Source organism: Populus nigra, chromosome 8, assembly GCF_951802175.1.
Source record: "Populus nigra chromosome 8, ddPopNigr1.1, whole genome shotgun sequence".
NCBI classification, from domain to species: domain Eukaryota; kingdom Viridiplantae; phylum Streptophyta; class Magnoliopsida; order Malpighiales; family Salicaceae; genus Populus; species Populus nigra.
Genome location: NC_084859.1, coordinates 15,003,434 through 15,016,875, shown reverse-complemented (window position 1 = coordinate 15,016,875; position 13,442 = coordinate 15,003,434). Strand labels below are relative to the sequence as shown.

At 33.2% G+C, this 13,442-nt stretch overlaps 1 protein-coding gene across 2 annotated transcripts; it reads right to left on the bottom strand.

Annotated features, from left to right (window-relative positions):
- Positions 1–7,012: 7,012 nt before the first annotated feature.
- LOC133701671 (signal peptide peptidase-like 2) lies at positions 7,013–13,139 on the bottom strand. Of its 2 annotated transcripts, XM_062125687.1 has the most exons (14): positions 12,805–13,131; positions 11,905–12,063; positions 11,686–11,797; positions 11,010–11,129; positions 10,645–10,796; positions 10,343–10,525; positions 10,091–10,125; positions 9,540–9,696; positions 9,186–9,239; positions 8,519–8,611; positions 8,260–8,402; positions 7,677–7,747; positions 7,428–7,511; positions 7,013–7,328 (listed from the first exon to the last, which is right to left on the bottom strand). In XM_062125687.1, exons 1-14 carry the CDS (start codon positions 12,949–12,951, stop codon positions 7,213–7,215), a joined length of 1,626 nt encoding a protein of 541 aa, XP_061981671.1. In that variant the 5' UTR covers positions 12,952–13,131; the 3' UTR covers positions 7,013–7,212. The 2 variants fall into 2 exon arrangements, with proteins under 2 accessions (XP_061981671.1, XP_061981672.1); XM_062125688.1 differs by lacking the exons at positions 7,013–7,328; positions 7,428–7,511 and having other exon boundaries at positions 7,679–7,747; positions 8,133–8,402; positions 12,805–13,139.
- Positions 13,140–13,442: the final 303 nt, after the last annotated feature.

Below are 13,442 nucleotides of genomic sequence, written 5' to 3'. Positions count from 1 at the left end.
TCAGCCTCAGCTACAATCTTAAAATTACAGTTGCGTCCTTCTTGTATAACAACGGACTGACATGAACGGTGGTGGGGTCCAAAAATAATCAAAGAAGTAGTAGGTGGGCAGGGGACCCCACTTACTCCATAGTGAACTTCGATTGTCTAAAAAGGAAGATGGTTGTTAACTTCTCTTGTCCTGCCTGGATCATCATGGATTGCATCTATTTATTAAAAAAACAAATAATAATAATAATAATAATAATAATAACCCATCATTTAAAGCTATTCGAATTTCGGCACTCCCCACCAAGTTTTATTACCAGAAACCAGCGGCGCTTATTAAAGTTTTTTTTTTTTTCCCGTCTACGCCAAACATCTCCTCGCTTAAGCAGTTTTAATTATAAATATATTAAAATAACATTTTTTATTTTTAATACTAACGTATCAAAACAATTTAAAAGATATAAAAAATAAATTTAAAACAAAATAAATCTTGGGGAGGTTTACATGGATTTAATAATCATTTGCATGACAATCAAACAGCAGAGATTGGGACCACATGCTTTCTTCTTCTCTCTCTCCCCCCCTCTCTCTCTCTCTCCCTCCTGTTCTATGTCTATCCTCTCCTTTCTTTTCTTTGTAATATTCATGTAGCTTTTTTTTTTTGTTTACAGAAAAGGTGCATGAATGATGCTGGACAACTCATACTCATGGGATCCCCTTCTGGTACCGTCCCTGCCCTCACATGCAGCCTCCGGCCCCATTTCCAACCATTTGTGACATTGAAAATGAGCACCAACTGAGAGAAAAAAAGAAGATAAAAAGACACCTACAGAAACCCTAAAACCGGGAAGTGCACTCCAAACAAACACACGTCATCTCCAACCGTCCAAGCCTCTATCCCCCAGACACGTGTCATAGCCTGATGTCAGCCTGGTCTGTTCCTATAATTCTCCGCTGTGTCACCTACAGCTAGCTAGACTGACCCACCAATCCATAAGGGGGGCACCATGTGGTCCCTTCCTGAGAACCACAGGCGCTCAACTACATGCTTCAAGATCTTGCCACAGCTCACCTTGCCTTTAGCCAGAACATGCTTTGACTGCAAGTGATTAGATTACAACAGATCATGTGTTTATTGTAATTAGGTTCGTTGGGAGGGAAGAGAACTCTAGCTCCAGTGAGAGGAAAAAAGATGGGTTGGATCATGGATGCATCTTTTTCCCAGGTGAAGGACATCCTGTAGCAGACACACAGATAGATACAAGACTAGGGCATCGATCTTCACCGGGAATATTATGAACTGGCTTCTCATTTTCTTTTCTGATAAAGAATTGATGATGGTTCATTCGTGATACACGGATGAGATTAAGTTTTTTTTTTTTTCTGTATACAACAAACACTACGCAAGAATCATGGGTCTGATTAAAGATTCTTGAGGAGATTTTATTCTTATCATAACAGATATATGCCAATTATTTAATAAACAATCAATAATTTCCTAGTCAACAATTCTAGATAACTGGTAAACCCTTGAAATTGTTTCAACACCGGAATTCAATTCAATGGGTCCAAATTTCTATATTTACGAGAAACGTGAGAGTTTGACGTCTTTGCATGTAAAGATATTCTATATCCCACACGTCCCAACTTTTTCGCCTTGCTTCATGAAATTTATGTTGATAATACTTTACGTTAAGCTAAAAAAAATAAAAAAAATCAAATTATTTACAAGATTGTTAATGTTATATTTTAATCAATAACTAAAAAATCTTTATATTAAATATTACAAGTTTTTCATTAAAAAAAATCGAAACCACCATTTGTATATCGTTGCAGCCAATGAACCAGCCCCTCCGCGGCTCCGCCAGTGTTGCAACAGCTCCTCTCACGAATAGAGATCCTTTATGTCCATGGATCCACAGGGCTTCTGGGTTTACAAGTAACATTGTTGAAACTCTTACATTTTGTTATTTGTAATTATTAAACTATAACATTTTGTTATAGTAGATTCAAACTATAAGCTTGGTGGGAAAAAGAAAAACTGTTGTTACATTTTAATATTAAAAATGTTTTTAAATTAAGTGCAATTTAACTAAGATATTAATTAACTTAACGTACTTATGTTTATTTAAAACATTAATTAACTTATAAGTTTCTTCCACACTATCACTTTACTAAATATACTAAAACATTTGGACTGTTAGTTTTTATATGAACAATAATACCATTTGTTTTATGCTTAAAACCCCTTTTCTTTTCTTTTTTTGGCTGCATTCAGAAAACCAATTTAACGAGCTTGGTTTAAATTTGTAAGAAATAAATTTAAAGAAAAAGGATATAAACATAAAACACGAGAAACTCACATGGCTAATTACTTGACATTTACGTGAAGACTTATTTTAGCCCAAAAAATCATAATTTTGTTTATTTTTTCAATTACTGAATTTGAGAAAGGAAGATAAACTCATTAAAAAACGATGAAAAAGAGGCATAGTTGTTAAGTAGCTATGTTTTGAGAATAAAAAAGAATGATCTTTATATTAACGAGTTTTATTTTAAAAGAGAAGTTTCATTAATATGTTATTTTTTACTTTAACTTACTAGAAAAAAAAGAGAGACTGGAAGAGGATTTATTTATTTTATTTTATTTTGTATTTTTATACTATTTTCAGAGTTTTCTTTGATGACAAATTGATTCATTTACACTTTAAAAATATTTATTAAGTGTATATAAATAAAAATAAATTTTAAAACCCAAAAAATCTCAATCCTAATTTTCCACCTACCTCTTTAATGGTTGAAAACTAGGTTTGCTTATGTATGTCTCCTTTCTTCTTTAAAAAAGAAAAAGAAAAAGAAAATGACTTGTCATCAACTCTTTTAACCGAAGAGAATTTAAATCATCCTACGGAGAGTGACACGGAACAGACTTCGACGGGAGTATTCATTGCAGCAGAACCACCTGCCAAGAAACAACGCTTCTTAGTTCCATCCTCTTGAGAGATAACAACTACATCATTTCCTTACTGTTGTTCTCAATGCTTTCTTCTTCACACAACTAGGCTAAGATCCATTGACCTCTCATTAAAAAAGGCTTATAGTTGTGCGCTCCTCGACGATTATATTACGATTTCCTTTTAATGCGCGCAGCAGTAGCTTTCACTGGGTTTATACGCACTCTTGCTTTGTCAGAGGTCAAATAGTTGTGTGCTCCTCGACGATTCTTGTTTCTGTTGGGATTCGGACGAGTATGCATCTCCATCACCACCCCTGTTAATCACTGCATTTTGTTCCCAATATCCTGAGCCATCAATTGTTACCGTTTACATTTTTCTCAATAAAAAACCATGCCTCGTCAACTTTTGAAACCATACGTTTAGAAAACTTCATTGCGCGGGCACTATATATATATATATATATATATATATATATATATATATATTAACGTTTTGGAATTTGACTGGTCGAAGAGGGTGTTGATCTGGTGGTGGAGTTTTGGGCTATTTCACCTGTTCAGAGATGAAGTAGAGTCTAATAATGAACAGTCATGGAGAAGAAAGTTCACAGAGTGTTAGTTTTTACTATGCCGATTATATAGTAGCCCTTTGCCTATCACAGAGAGCATGGATTTTTCCTTTATAAAAAAGGCGAGATACTTGTGCTTTAGGTTGTACTACGTCGTCAGCTAATATTTTAGGTCTCTAATATATTATAATCTACTGTAATAACACCAATAATTTTAAATAGATCCAAGAAAAACTGTCGGGATCTCTAACTAACAGTTTTATGAAGAATTAAGAATAATAATTAATAAAAACTATATATCGGCAGCACCATCTAACAATGTCGGGCCGGGAAGTCCAAGGAAATTGTTGAAAAAACATCAAACAGTTTTAAAGATTCTAGAAGTTAAGTTGGCGAAGTACAACTTAATATATTTGTAACAATATCAAGAAGATTCAAATAATTTGTACCGAGTGTTGATTCCTGAAAAAAATCAACACAAAGCATGTGATGATCCAATTAAAGACTCCATTTCAAATAGTGGCGGAGCCACAATGGGAATTAAGGGGGCAATTGCCCCCTTAATTCTTTTTTTTTTAATATTTTTTTTATTAATAACTAATTGATCCAAGCTTTTTTTTTTTGAATTATTGTTTCTGTCTCTTTTTCTTCTATAAAATTTCTCTTCAAATCCAAAACTATTAATTAGTTAAGTAAGTAACCTTTTATGCTTTATACTTTATGTTTTAGATGAGTTTTCTTCATTTTTTTCTATTTATTTTATTGTCTAATTTTAGTTTTATTTTTTAATAATTAGTTATGTAAATTAATATGTGTATGGATAATATTATATGTATATGTATATGAATTGAAATAAGTTTTAATAAATTAATATATATTTTGTTATGAATTTCATATAAAAAATGATGATCAACAACTTACTAGTGATTAAAAATAAAATACTAAACAACTCAAAAAATTAGGGATACAATAAAAAAAATTTAAAAATATATTAATATCTATATTTAACTCACTTGTATAAAACAACAAGTCAACAAAGAATTGTTGTCAATAATTTTATTGGTCCCTAAAAAATTTAGAAATAGATGAAAGAAAGTTTAATTATATATATTAAGAAAGAATATCTTTAATGAAATTAAGAATGAAGTCATTATAAAGCAGTTTTAAAATATGAAAATTTGAAAAAAATAATTATAATGTAAGTTTTTTCATTTTAAAAATATTCTTAAATTAATTTTGCTTGACATGAGTTAGTACATACATTTCAAATTAATTTCTATGTTATAACACATATCTATATAATATATAATATTAAATATTTATTAATAATTTGTCCCCTCATTTAATTTTTTTTTTGGCTCCACCGCTGATTTCAAATGCACAAAAAAGAAAAGATTTTGTCCACTCCATCTTTATGAATCTAGTAACGTACGTAACTCTCAATGGGACCTTAGAAAAGATCTTATACTTGAACATATATATATATATATATATATATATATATATATATATATATATATATATATATATATATAGGTGTCGCTGCTGGGTGGGCTGAATTTTCTTTAGTGTAAAAATGAGATGCTCAAGTATTTTCAATGTATTTTAAAGATTGGAAAAATATTCACAACTTGACATTATAAAACAAATTTACGATTGTCAATCTTTAAAAATCCAAACATATAAAAATGAAATTAATAAACAAAAAAAAATTCTAAATAAATAAAAAACTAGTAAATTCAAGTGAGGTGATCAAATTCACGAGTAAGATTAATACATAAATAAGATAACTCAATAGAAAATAAAATAGTGAGTTAACCTATGACCTGAAGCTTAGAACGGGTTGGGTTTCAAAATAAATCTAGTAAGAATTTACTTGATGTGAAACGATAAAAAACACGGATTGACCCGTGACAAACTTAGTTAAAACTCCTTGGCTATTTTTTTTTAAATGATGTCACTTTTACTTTTTTTTCTTATAAAATAAAAAAAGTTCATTTGACTTGAAGTTAACTCGTGTCAACTCATATGACACGTGACTCAGTACTTGTCCGACTCTCGAAAATTGAGAGGAAAGTCTAAAATTTTGAATTAAATGGCAAAGTAAAAAAAAATCAATTTAACAAAACAATCCAAAATAAAAAAAAATAACCAAATTAAAAAAATAAAAAAATCAATATTATGGATCCAATGATGAAATTAATAACAAAAATAAAATTTAATAAAAGGGTTAAGAATCAAAATTTAAAATTAAAACATTAAGGGCCTAACTTTAAATATTAGAATTGAAGAGTAAATTCAAAAAAGAAAAATCAAATTAACAAAAGAATCCAAAAAATAAAAATAAAGATGAAGATCAAATTTGAAAAAATAAAAAAACCAAGATTATAGTTTCAAAATGAAATTAAAGATAAATTAAAATTTGATAAAAGAACTAAAAATCAAAATTTAAAATCAAAACATTAAAGGTTTAACCTTAAATATCATCAAACTTTGAATTGGAAAGTAAAATTAAAAAAAAATACAAAAAAATCCAAATTAAGAGAATGAGTGAGAATAAAACCTGAAAAAAATTAAAAATTAAGATTATAAATCCAAAAACAAAATAAAAAACACTTGAGAATTTTATTAATAAAAGAATGGTGTTTTAAAGTTGGATTTTGGTGCAAAGATGAAGTAAAGCTCAAAAATAAACAATTGAACTATTATATTATGGAAAGGACAAGTCATAAAATGTCTTTATATAAGATTTTTGCCTTCAATAAAGACAAAACACCGATGCCTTAACTTGCAATACGAATCGCCTACTAACTTGTAACTTGTAAAATTTATTGCAATAACACCATCATAGATATCAAACTGTTTCTTATAAAATTGAATTTACAAGGTTTAATAGTCTTTTTATTTTTTTATCAAAGGCTTTATAGTAACGATCGAGCTGCCCGCACGCACAAAAATCTTCCATTGTTCACCTGCAATTAAAGACTTCTTAGCACAATAACACCTTATATTAGACATTTTCAGTCTTTTTTTTTTATTATCATTTAATAGGAGGTCTAACAGGCTTTTCCCTTCCCGTCTCTAAAAACTCCTGCCCATCAAAGGTCAAATCTAAAATGAAAATCTCAGGGTGTTAACCATCTAATTCTTCCTACAGAAACTATCACAAATACCCTGGAGAACTTTAAAACACGAGAAATGATTTGGATCGTTGCCATGCACAAGTGAAACGGTTCTGTCCGTGTGATTCCATGGCATCCGTCCATCGCATAGAGGGAGCCTGGTCTCCCAGTGGCCAGACAGTATCACTTCAGGAGCTCAAGGTCCTTGTTCAAACCATTCCTCTCAATGGAGTAAATTTCAACCAATAAATAGCATTCAGGAGAAACAATGTTTACACCAACAAGCTTTCCCACGAAGTTTCACCTAGCCCTCACCTTTTCCCATGAACGTGCAGCACCCTGATGTCTCTGTGGTACCTGCCAGACTACAGAAGAGAGTTTTCTTGGAACAATAATGCACTCTCGTTATGTTAACTTATAGTCAGCCCAAGGTTGATCTGAAGGGCCTGAAGATTTGATACAATATTTCAATTTTATGTTATTCTTGACTGGCTGCTTTTTCACCACCAGCTCCCCCGTGGATGAGCAATAAACTACAAAATACTACAAATATAATTACACAAGGAGTCTTATTTTTCCTAGTCCAATTCTTCACTATGTTGGAGACGGACATGGGAACATGGTGTTTCTGGTTCTCCTTGGGTCCATAAGACTCTGAGATCCCCTCTTTTCTTCCCCAGTGCCAGAAAAGTTCCTGCATCAATGTGTGAATTTTTTCATAAGGTGAAGTAAATGTTAAACCAACTTGCATTTTCAGGTTGTTTTCCTTTCTTCTTGTGTAAAAAAGAATTACCAAGGGTGAATGGGACAATATAGAGCAGTGCTGGTTGCCCATGGCCATCCATCAAGTTCAGTGCCACATAAGTAACGAGAAGACCTGCCACGTTTAATGATTACAAGGGGGAATCGGTAAAAATATTATTATTGCAATTTAAAAATCCCAAAGTACAAGAACAGCACAACAGTCCTCTTTATCTTTTCATTTTGGAAACACAGTACAGTGTTCCAACAGAGAAAGGGAATGGCTTTTAATATTCCATACCTAGTCCATAAGCAAGCATTGCCCATGGGAAGTACCCAGCTCGAAGACTCTTAGTTGCTAACCAATCATACCTGCAAGAGCGATCAATTTTTTAGCATAGAAATCTTGTTGAATGAACTGTCCATGTGATCAGAACTTGCTGAATGAAAAACAAGCTCAAGACCAAAGGTGGAGCAGCATGCGTCATTGTTTTTCCACTCCTCTAAAAAAGCCAAGAGTACAATTTTCTTTACTTTATTTCCTTACATGACAGATTCTTAAAACTTTAGAGAGCTAGAACTACTGTTGCAAGTGTTCTTATAACAACTTAGAGAGCTAGAGCTCAAGTGAGCATCATAGCTTTGAAATAGAATGGAAGAAGAAAAATATTGCGAGAAGAAAGTACAGTCGCCAATTCTGTGATCAAAATTGGAAAAAGAATTTCATAATCACATAAATATAAAAAATTAACTTAACCTGGAGGAAAACACGAGGAAGGAACACCAGAGAATGCTAGCAAATATTGAGCTTACAAGAATAGATGCAGGTTAAGAATATACTTCCTGCAAATACATGCCAGAGGATCACTGAGTGAAGTGTAAACCTGAGGGAAAATGCTATCAGCAATCCGGGTAAAAGGATGTCACCAAATCCTATGATGCTGTAACCACCCCAAGGATCAAACAAGCGTGGGATCTTTAACAGCATCGGTATTCCATCCTCTCCACTTCTATCACCACGAGCCACCTAAGGAAAAACATACAATCAACCAAGTTATGCTTCAGCAAGCGAATGCATTGATATTCAAAAGTCAAAACCAAAAGTTATGCATGATAAATGGTAAAATTAGCAGGATTACTTACCACAATCATGACGCTTTCATGGAACACCTTCTTAGAAACAAACACCCAAAAGATGTCATACAAGAACGCACAACTGAGAAGAACTGTACCCACCTGATTTACAAAACATATGTAATTCATTTCAGAAGAAAAACCACTGAGTTACCAGAAATATTCATAGTCCTCAAATCTGCTCTATCTAAATTGATGCCAAGTGATACTAAACCTGGTAAAACTAGACCACGAGCACAGTTGATCAAATAAAAGGATTGCATCTTTGTATGGAATTAAAGGAAATTTGAATGATACTATCACAAATGCAACCAAAATAAATTCTGTGACTTGACAGAAGAAATCATGTGAGCATGTGCAGAGCAACACTGAAACAAAGAAAAAAAGGGTCATTGCTAGAGCTCTTTGACTTAAAAAACAGCCAATGATTGCCTATTTAGAAAGGAAATCCACTGGACACATACTAGGCCCAAGAGCAATTAAGAAAGGAAAAAACTGATGAGTCGGATTAAAGAAAGAATCTAAGGAGCAGTCTGTGCAGGCCCGTTACTTGGTGCGATGGCAAAAATTTTGAACTTGCAATCACAAGGAACAATTCTTCCTCACATCCACCTTGGTGGGGCCATAACCATTGCAATAACTTCTACTTATTTGCCTGTCTATCTAAGAACATTACCTTGAGATTAGGCACATGGACAATTTGCAGAACGGTGATTATCAGTGCAATTCCCTGATTTAAGAACAAATAAATGAGAAGGATTATTAGCTAAATTGCCCCATCAGTCTTGTCTAACAACTTCCCAAAAAAAGATATATATATAAGAGAGATGGTAAAGGGCTATAATGTATGCTTCGTAATATTCATTTCATTTTGGAGTCAATAATCATTAGTGTTGGAATGAAAAATATAGCAGATGGAACAACCAAAACAGAAATCAGAGAGATGATGTTCTATCATCTTGATAACTGGAAATTAAAAGTTGCAGAAACATCAACCAATAAGGAAAAAAAGAAGTGAAGGTATCCTTACCAGTATATCTTGACCTATCCAGGCAAAGGAAACAGTGCGATACACAGCCCAAACAACTGCAAATGCTATGCAGAATGGAGCAACAGCCAAAGTTAGGTAAGAGAGAGGTCCAAAGAATGGCACCTTAATGTATGATTCTCCAGCATGCTTGAACCACCTGTACAATTATTGTAACTTTAGTTCTTGACCACTGAACTGGCAGAAAATACTCAAGTGATAACAAGCATCCATGGGTAACCAGCTTCATAAAAACTCCCAGGCAGAACCTTCAAATACATAATAGCTGCATTTGATACATTAACACTTGTTGCACTGAATTGGAATCACAAGATGAGTTAATGAACTTTCCTTAGAAGGAGCGTGCAATTTTCACTACCATACTACTTTCATGGCAACTTACTGACGAATGGGAACTTTAACCAAAGTTCCCCAAATCAAAGATAAAAGAATCATTATGAACAACTCAAACATGGAATGTGGCTAGCAAGGAGTTAAAAGCAAAAATCTCAGTAAAGTTAAGTCACATATCAATAAGAGATTGATTAATATACCTTGACAACAAAGCGACCAGGCAAGTTTGCAATCCCTGCAGATGCATAAAACTACATAATTAAAATTGATCCAAGCAAACAGAAAGGGGAAATGATGGAAAACATAACAATCAGGATGTTCATGTGTCAAATAGTTTGATCGCAGTTTGCATAACAATCACTACTTGTAACATGTGCATATAAATGCTTTAAGTATTTGCTCCCGGCACCACATTCCATCATGATTTCATTGTGAAACAGGAAAAGTCATACCTCCACACCACCTATGCAGAAGAGGACCACCAAAAGCTCTATGAACCAATATGACATGAGTTTGTAAAGTATGACCAAGAAGCATGAAGCAATGACAACAAACAGAACAGCTGACGTTGTATTAATGTCTACAACAGTACTAAAACCCACAGCCTTTTCATTTGGAATTTCATCCACAGCATCCTACATGAAGTTGACGGTCATGAATCAGAGTGTATATAAAAGTTGTAATGATAAGAATACCAGTTCCGGAAAGAAAGCACTAAGTTGATGCTATTTTACAATTATTGTCAAAAGATCACCTTCAATAGCTTGTCTTGTTCAATAGCTGCTTCTCTGGCACTCCATGCAGACCAATAAGAGGCGCACAAGATGGTACCGACTGCCATCAACCACAAAAAGACTTCAGCAATATCAACTAATGGTCGCCTTGGAGAGTAAAGCTGCACAGACACTGCAAACAGGGAAATATTTTTAAACAACTGTCCCACAAGAAGGAAACTACCCGATAAATGTATGCAGTACATCAAAGCAGCAAGTTGTCATCGCCTAAACAAATGGACAATCATCATCTTCAGAAAAATGTGAAATCCAAATGCAGGCAAGGTCAAGTTAACAAATGGATTTGCATGTTATCTCACAACATGTGGAATATGGAAGATCTTACCAGATGAATTAGTTAGCAGCATTTTTTCCAAGCTTGAACCTGCATCTTGTGGAAGCATAACAGCAGGTATGTGTATATCCAGATCAGTTTCATCAGGCTCACAGACCATCTTGTAAAGTTCTGCAGAAAAGGGAAACAAGTTCCATGCAAGATAAGACAAAGTGGTAGAAATTGAGAGTAAAGTACATTATATAGGTTGTTTGCCCAAGTTAGCATTTGTGTAAGCAAGATGAAGATAAATTCAAGATCAGTTATTCATCCATGTCCACAAAGATTAAAAGAATGATGTGGTTAAAGAAAGATTTCAAGGAAGAATTTCAATGGTGAGTTCAAGGAAGGAGTTCAAGAATTTCTACATGCAATCCTAACATACCTCTTAAAAATGGCAGATTTATAGGACATTGGGCATTAACAAAACAAAATATTTGTAAAACAGGTGTGGCTAAAATGAAAAGGTGCAGATGGAGAAGGGAATGGGCAGAATAATGGAAAAAGATTCATATGCCCAGCCCAAGCCAGTTAGCATCAAGAATTAGTTAGGTTTAATTTTAATTGAGTTGAAGAGTTTAATGCGAGGTAGCACAGCAAGACCATTATCGTTGCTTACAAAGATCTCACATTGAGATCTCTACTGATTACTAAACGCATCAAATGTAGCAGCAGATATGCTGGTTACCTTTTTGGTTATTTATAATGAGCAAGGCTGAAGCACCAGCAGCCTCAGCATTATTTGCTTTGGTAGTGAACTTGCAATGACCTCGGTGAACCATGATGACATCTCCATCAAGCTAACAAATTGAAGAACATCAACTTCAGTAAACGTCCACAAGATATAACTGAAGTACACAGCTATGTGCAAATATCTAGAGCATATATAGTGTCCTGAAGGAAAAACCTTATGCTTAGGTGCACTACAACAATCTAGAGGGTCTGAAAGTGTGAGGCGAATTTGGTTTGCATTTTTCTCTTTTGACACAATGGTAGTGCCAAATCTAGCACCCACACCAACAAATTCAGCATCCTCAACTCCATCGACCCAAGTTTGAACTTTTACCTAACAAAAACCATCCACAAAGTTAGCAGATAAATATTATGAACACAATCTGAGTCCAGAGCAGACTAAAGTACAATTTCCAAGCAAGAAAGAAGACAGACCCTATAAAATCTGGTGAATGTAACTTTCCTATAAAACCAGATAAGAAGTGGTAGGCTTCAAAGGTATGCACTAAATCAAAGCAAGCGTGGCACTGACAACATTAAATGTCTTTCCCAATCAAAGCGCATAATTTATGCAGTTATGCATATTTGATATTAACCTAAGAAACCCAAAAGAGAACCAAAAAGATAGAAATGGACCCGCACTAAATTATGGTCATAAGAAGTAAAGAAACCATCTTCAAAACTACCTCCTATAACCTTTAAAGTTTCTAAAACATGGAAACCTAATTCAACCCAACAAGGCAAATCAGCACCAAATCTAAATACACAGAACCAAAACCTAAACAAGATCACAGATTTAGAAACTCCAACTTTTGATGGATCACATTACTAGCTCCAAATCGCACAAAATTGTAAAACAGATACAAGAAAAAAGGGGCATTAAAACATACAATCAAGTTGAAAAACTCTTAAAACAACCATTCATAGAATTTGAAGCTACAACAAGACCATAAAATACACACACAAAATACAAAAATCCAAGAAACCATCAGAGAAAATACTCAAAATCCAGTTGAGAAACCATCAAAACAAAAAAACTGGGTCGATGTAAAAAAACCCAGCACTTAGAAGTTACCAAAACGAAGTCATTTTCGCAGCCTGGCTTTTTTGGGGCTAAATTATCATCATGAACTATATCTCCTGCGGTAACTGAAGATGGGTAACACACCAGTGAAATCACAGCTGTGACAGTGATCACAAGGCACAGTTTTTGCAAATCCATGGATTGTTTTTAAGAAACCTTTCTTAGTGTTCTCTTCTCTTCTCTCTGCTACATCAATAAAACTTTGGAGCAAGAGAGAGTGAGCGAGGGGGCGAGAAACAGAAGCTTTTGTCTTGTCTTGTTCTGTTCTGTTCTGTTTACGTAAGAATTTTTTTAATAAAATAAGAGTAGCGGTGACCGGTGAGGTACTGTCACTGGACATTGACAAAATTATGATCAACATTCAACAGTCATTATTATCTAAGGAAAAAAAAAACACAATAATGATTAACGTCATGAGCTAGTTGCTAACGCGGTTTAAATAGTATTTTATAAAAAATTTATTTATTTTTATTTAAAATTTATTTTTATATTTTTAAATAATTTTAATATGTTAATATTAAAAATAATTTTTAAAAAAATATTATTATGACATATTTTTAATAAAAAATACTTTAAAAAAACTATTATTACATATTCCTTAATCATTGAAAAATAATTAAAATAAATAA

Bases quoted from the DNA above. Each gene is read 5' to 3' on its own strand.
- LOC133701671 (XM_062125687.1), bottom strand. From the start codon at position 12,951: ATGGATTTGCAAAAACTGTGCCTTGTGATCACTGTCACAGCTGTGATT. The intron at 9,697-10,090 runs GTATATTAATCA...ATAATTGTACAG, and splicing joins CTGGTCGCTTTGTTGTCAAG to GTGGTTCAAGCATGCTGGAG. The intron at 7,748-8,259 runs GTTTACACTTCA...TCGCTCTTGCAG, and splicing joins CTGATAGCATTTTCCCTCAG to GTATGATTGGTTAGCAACTA.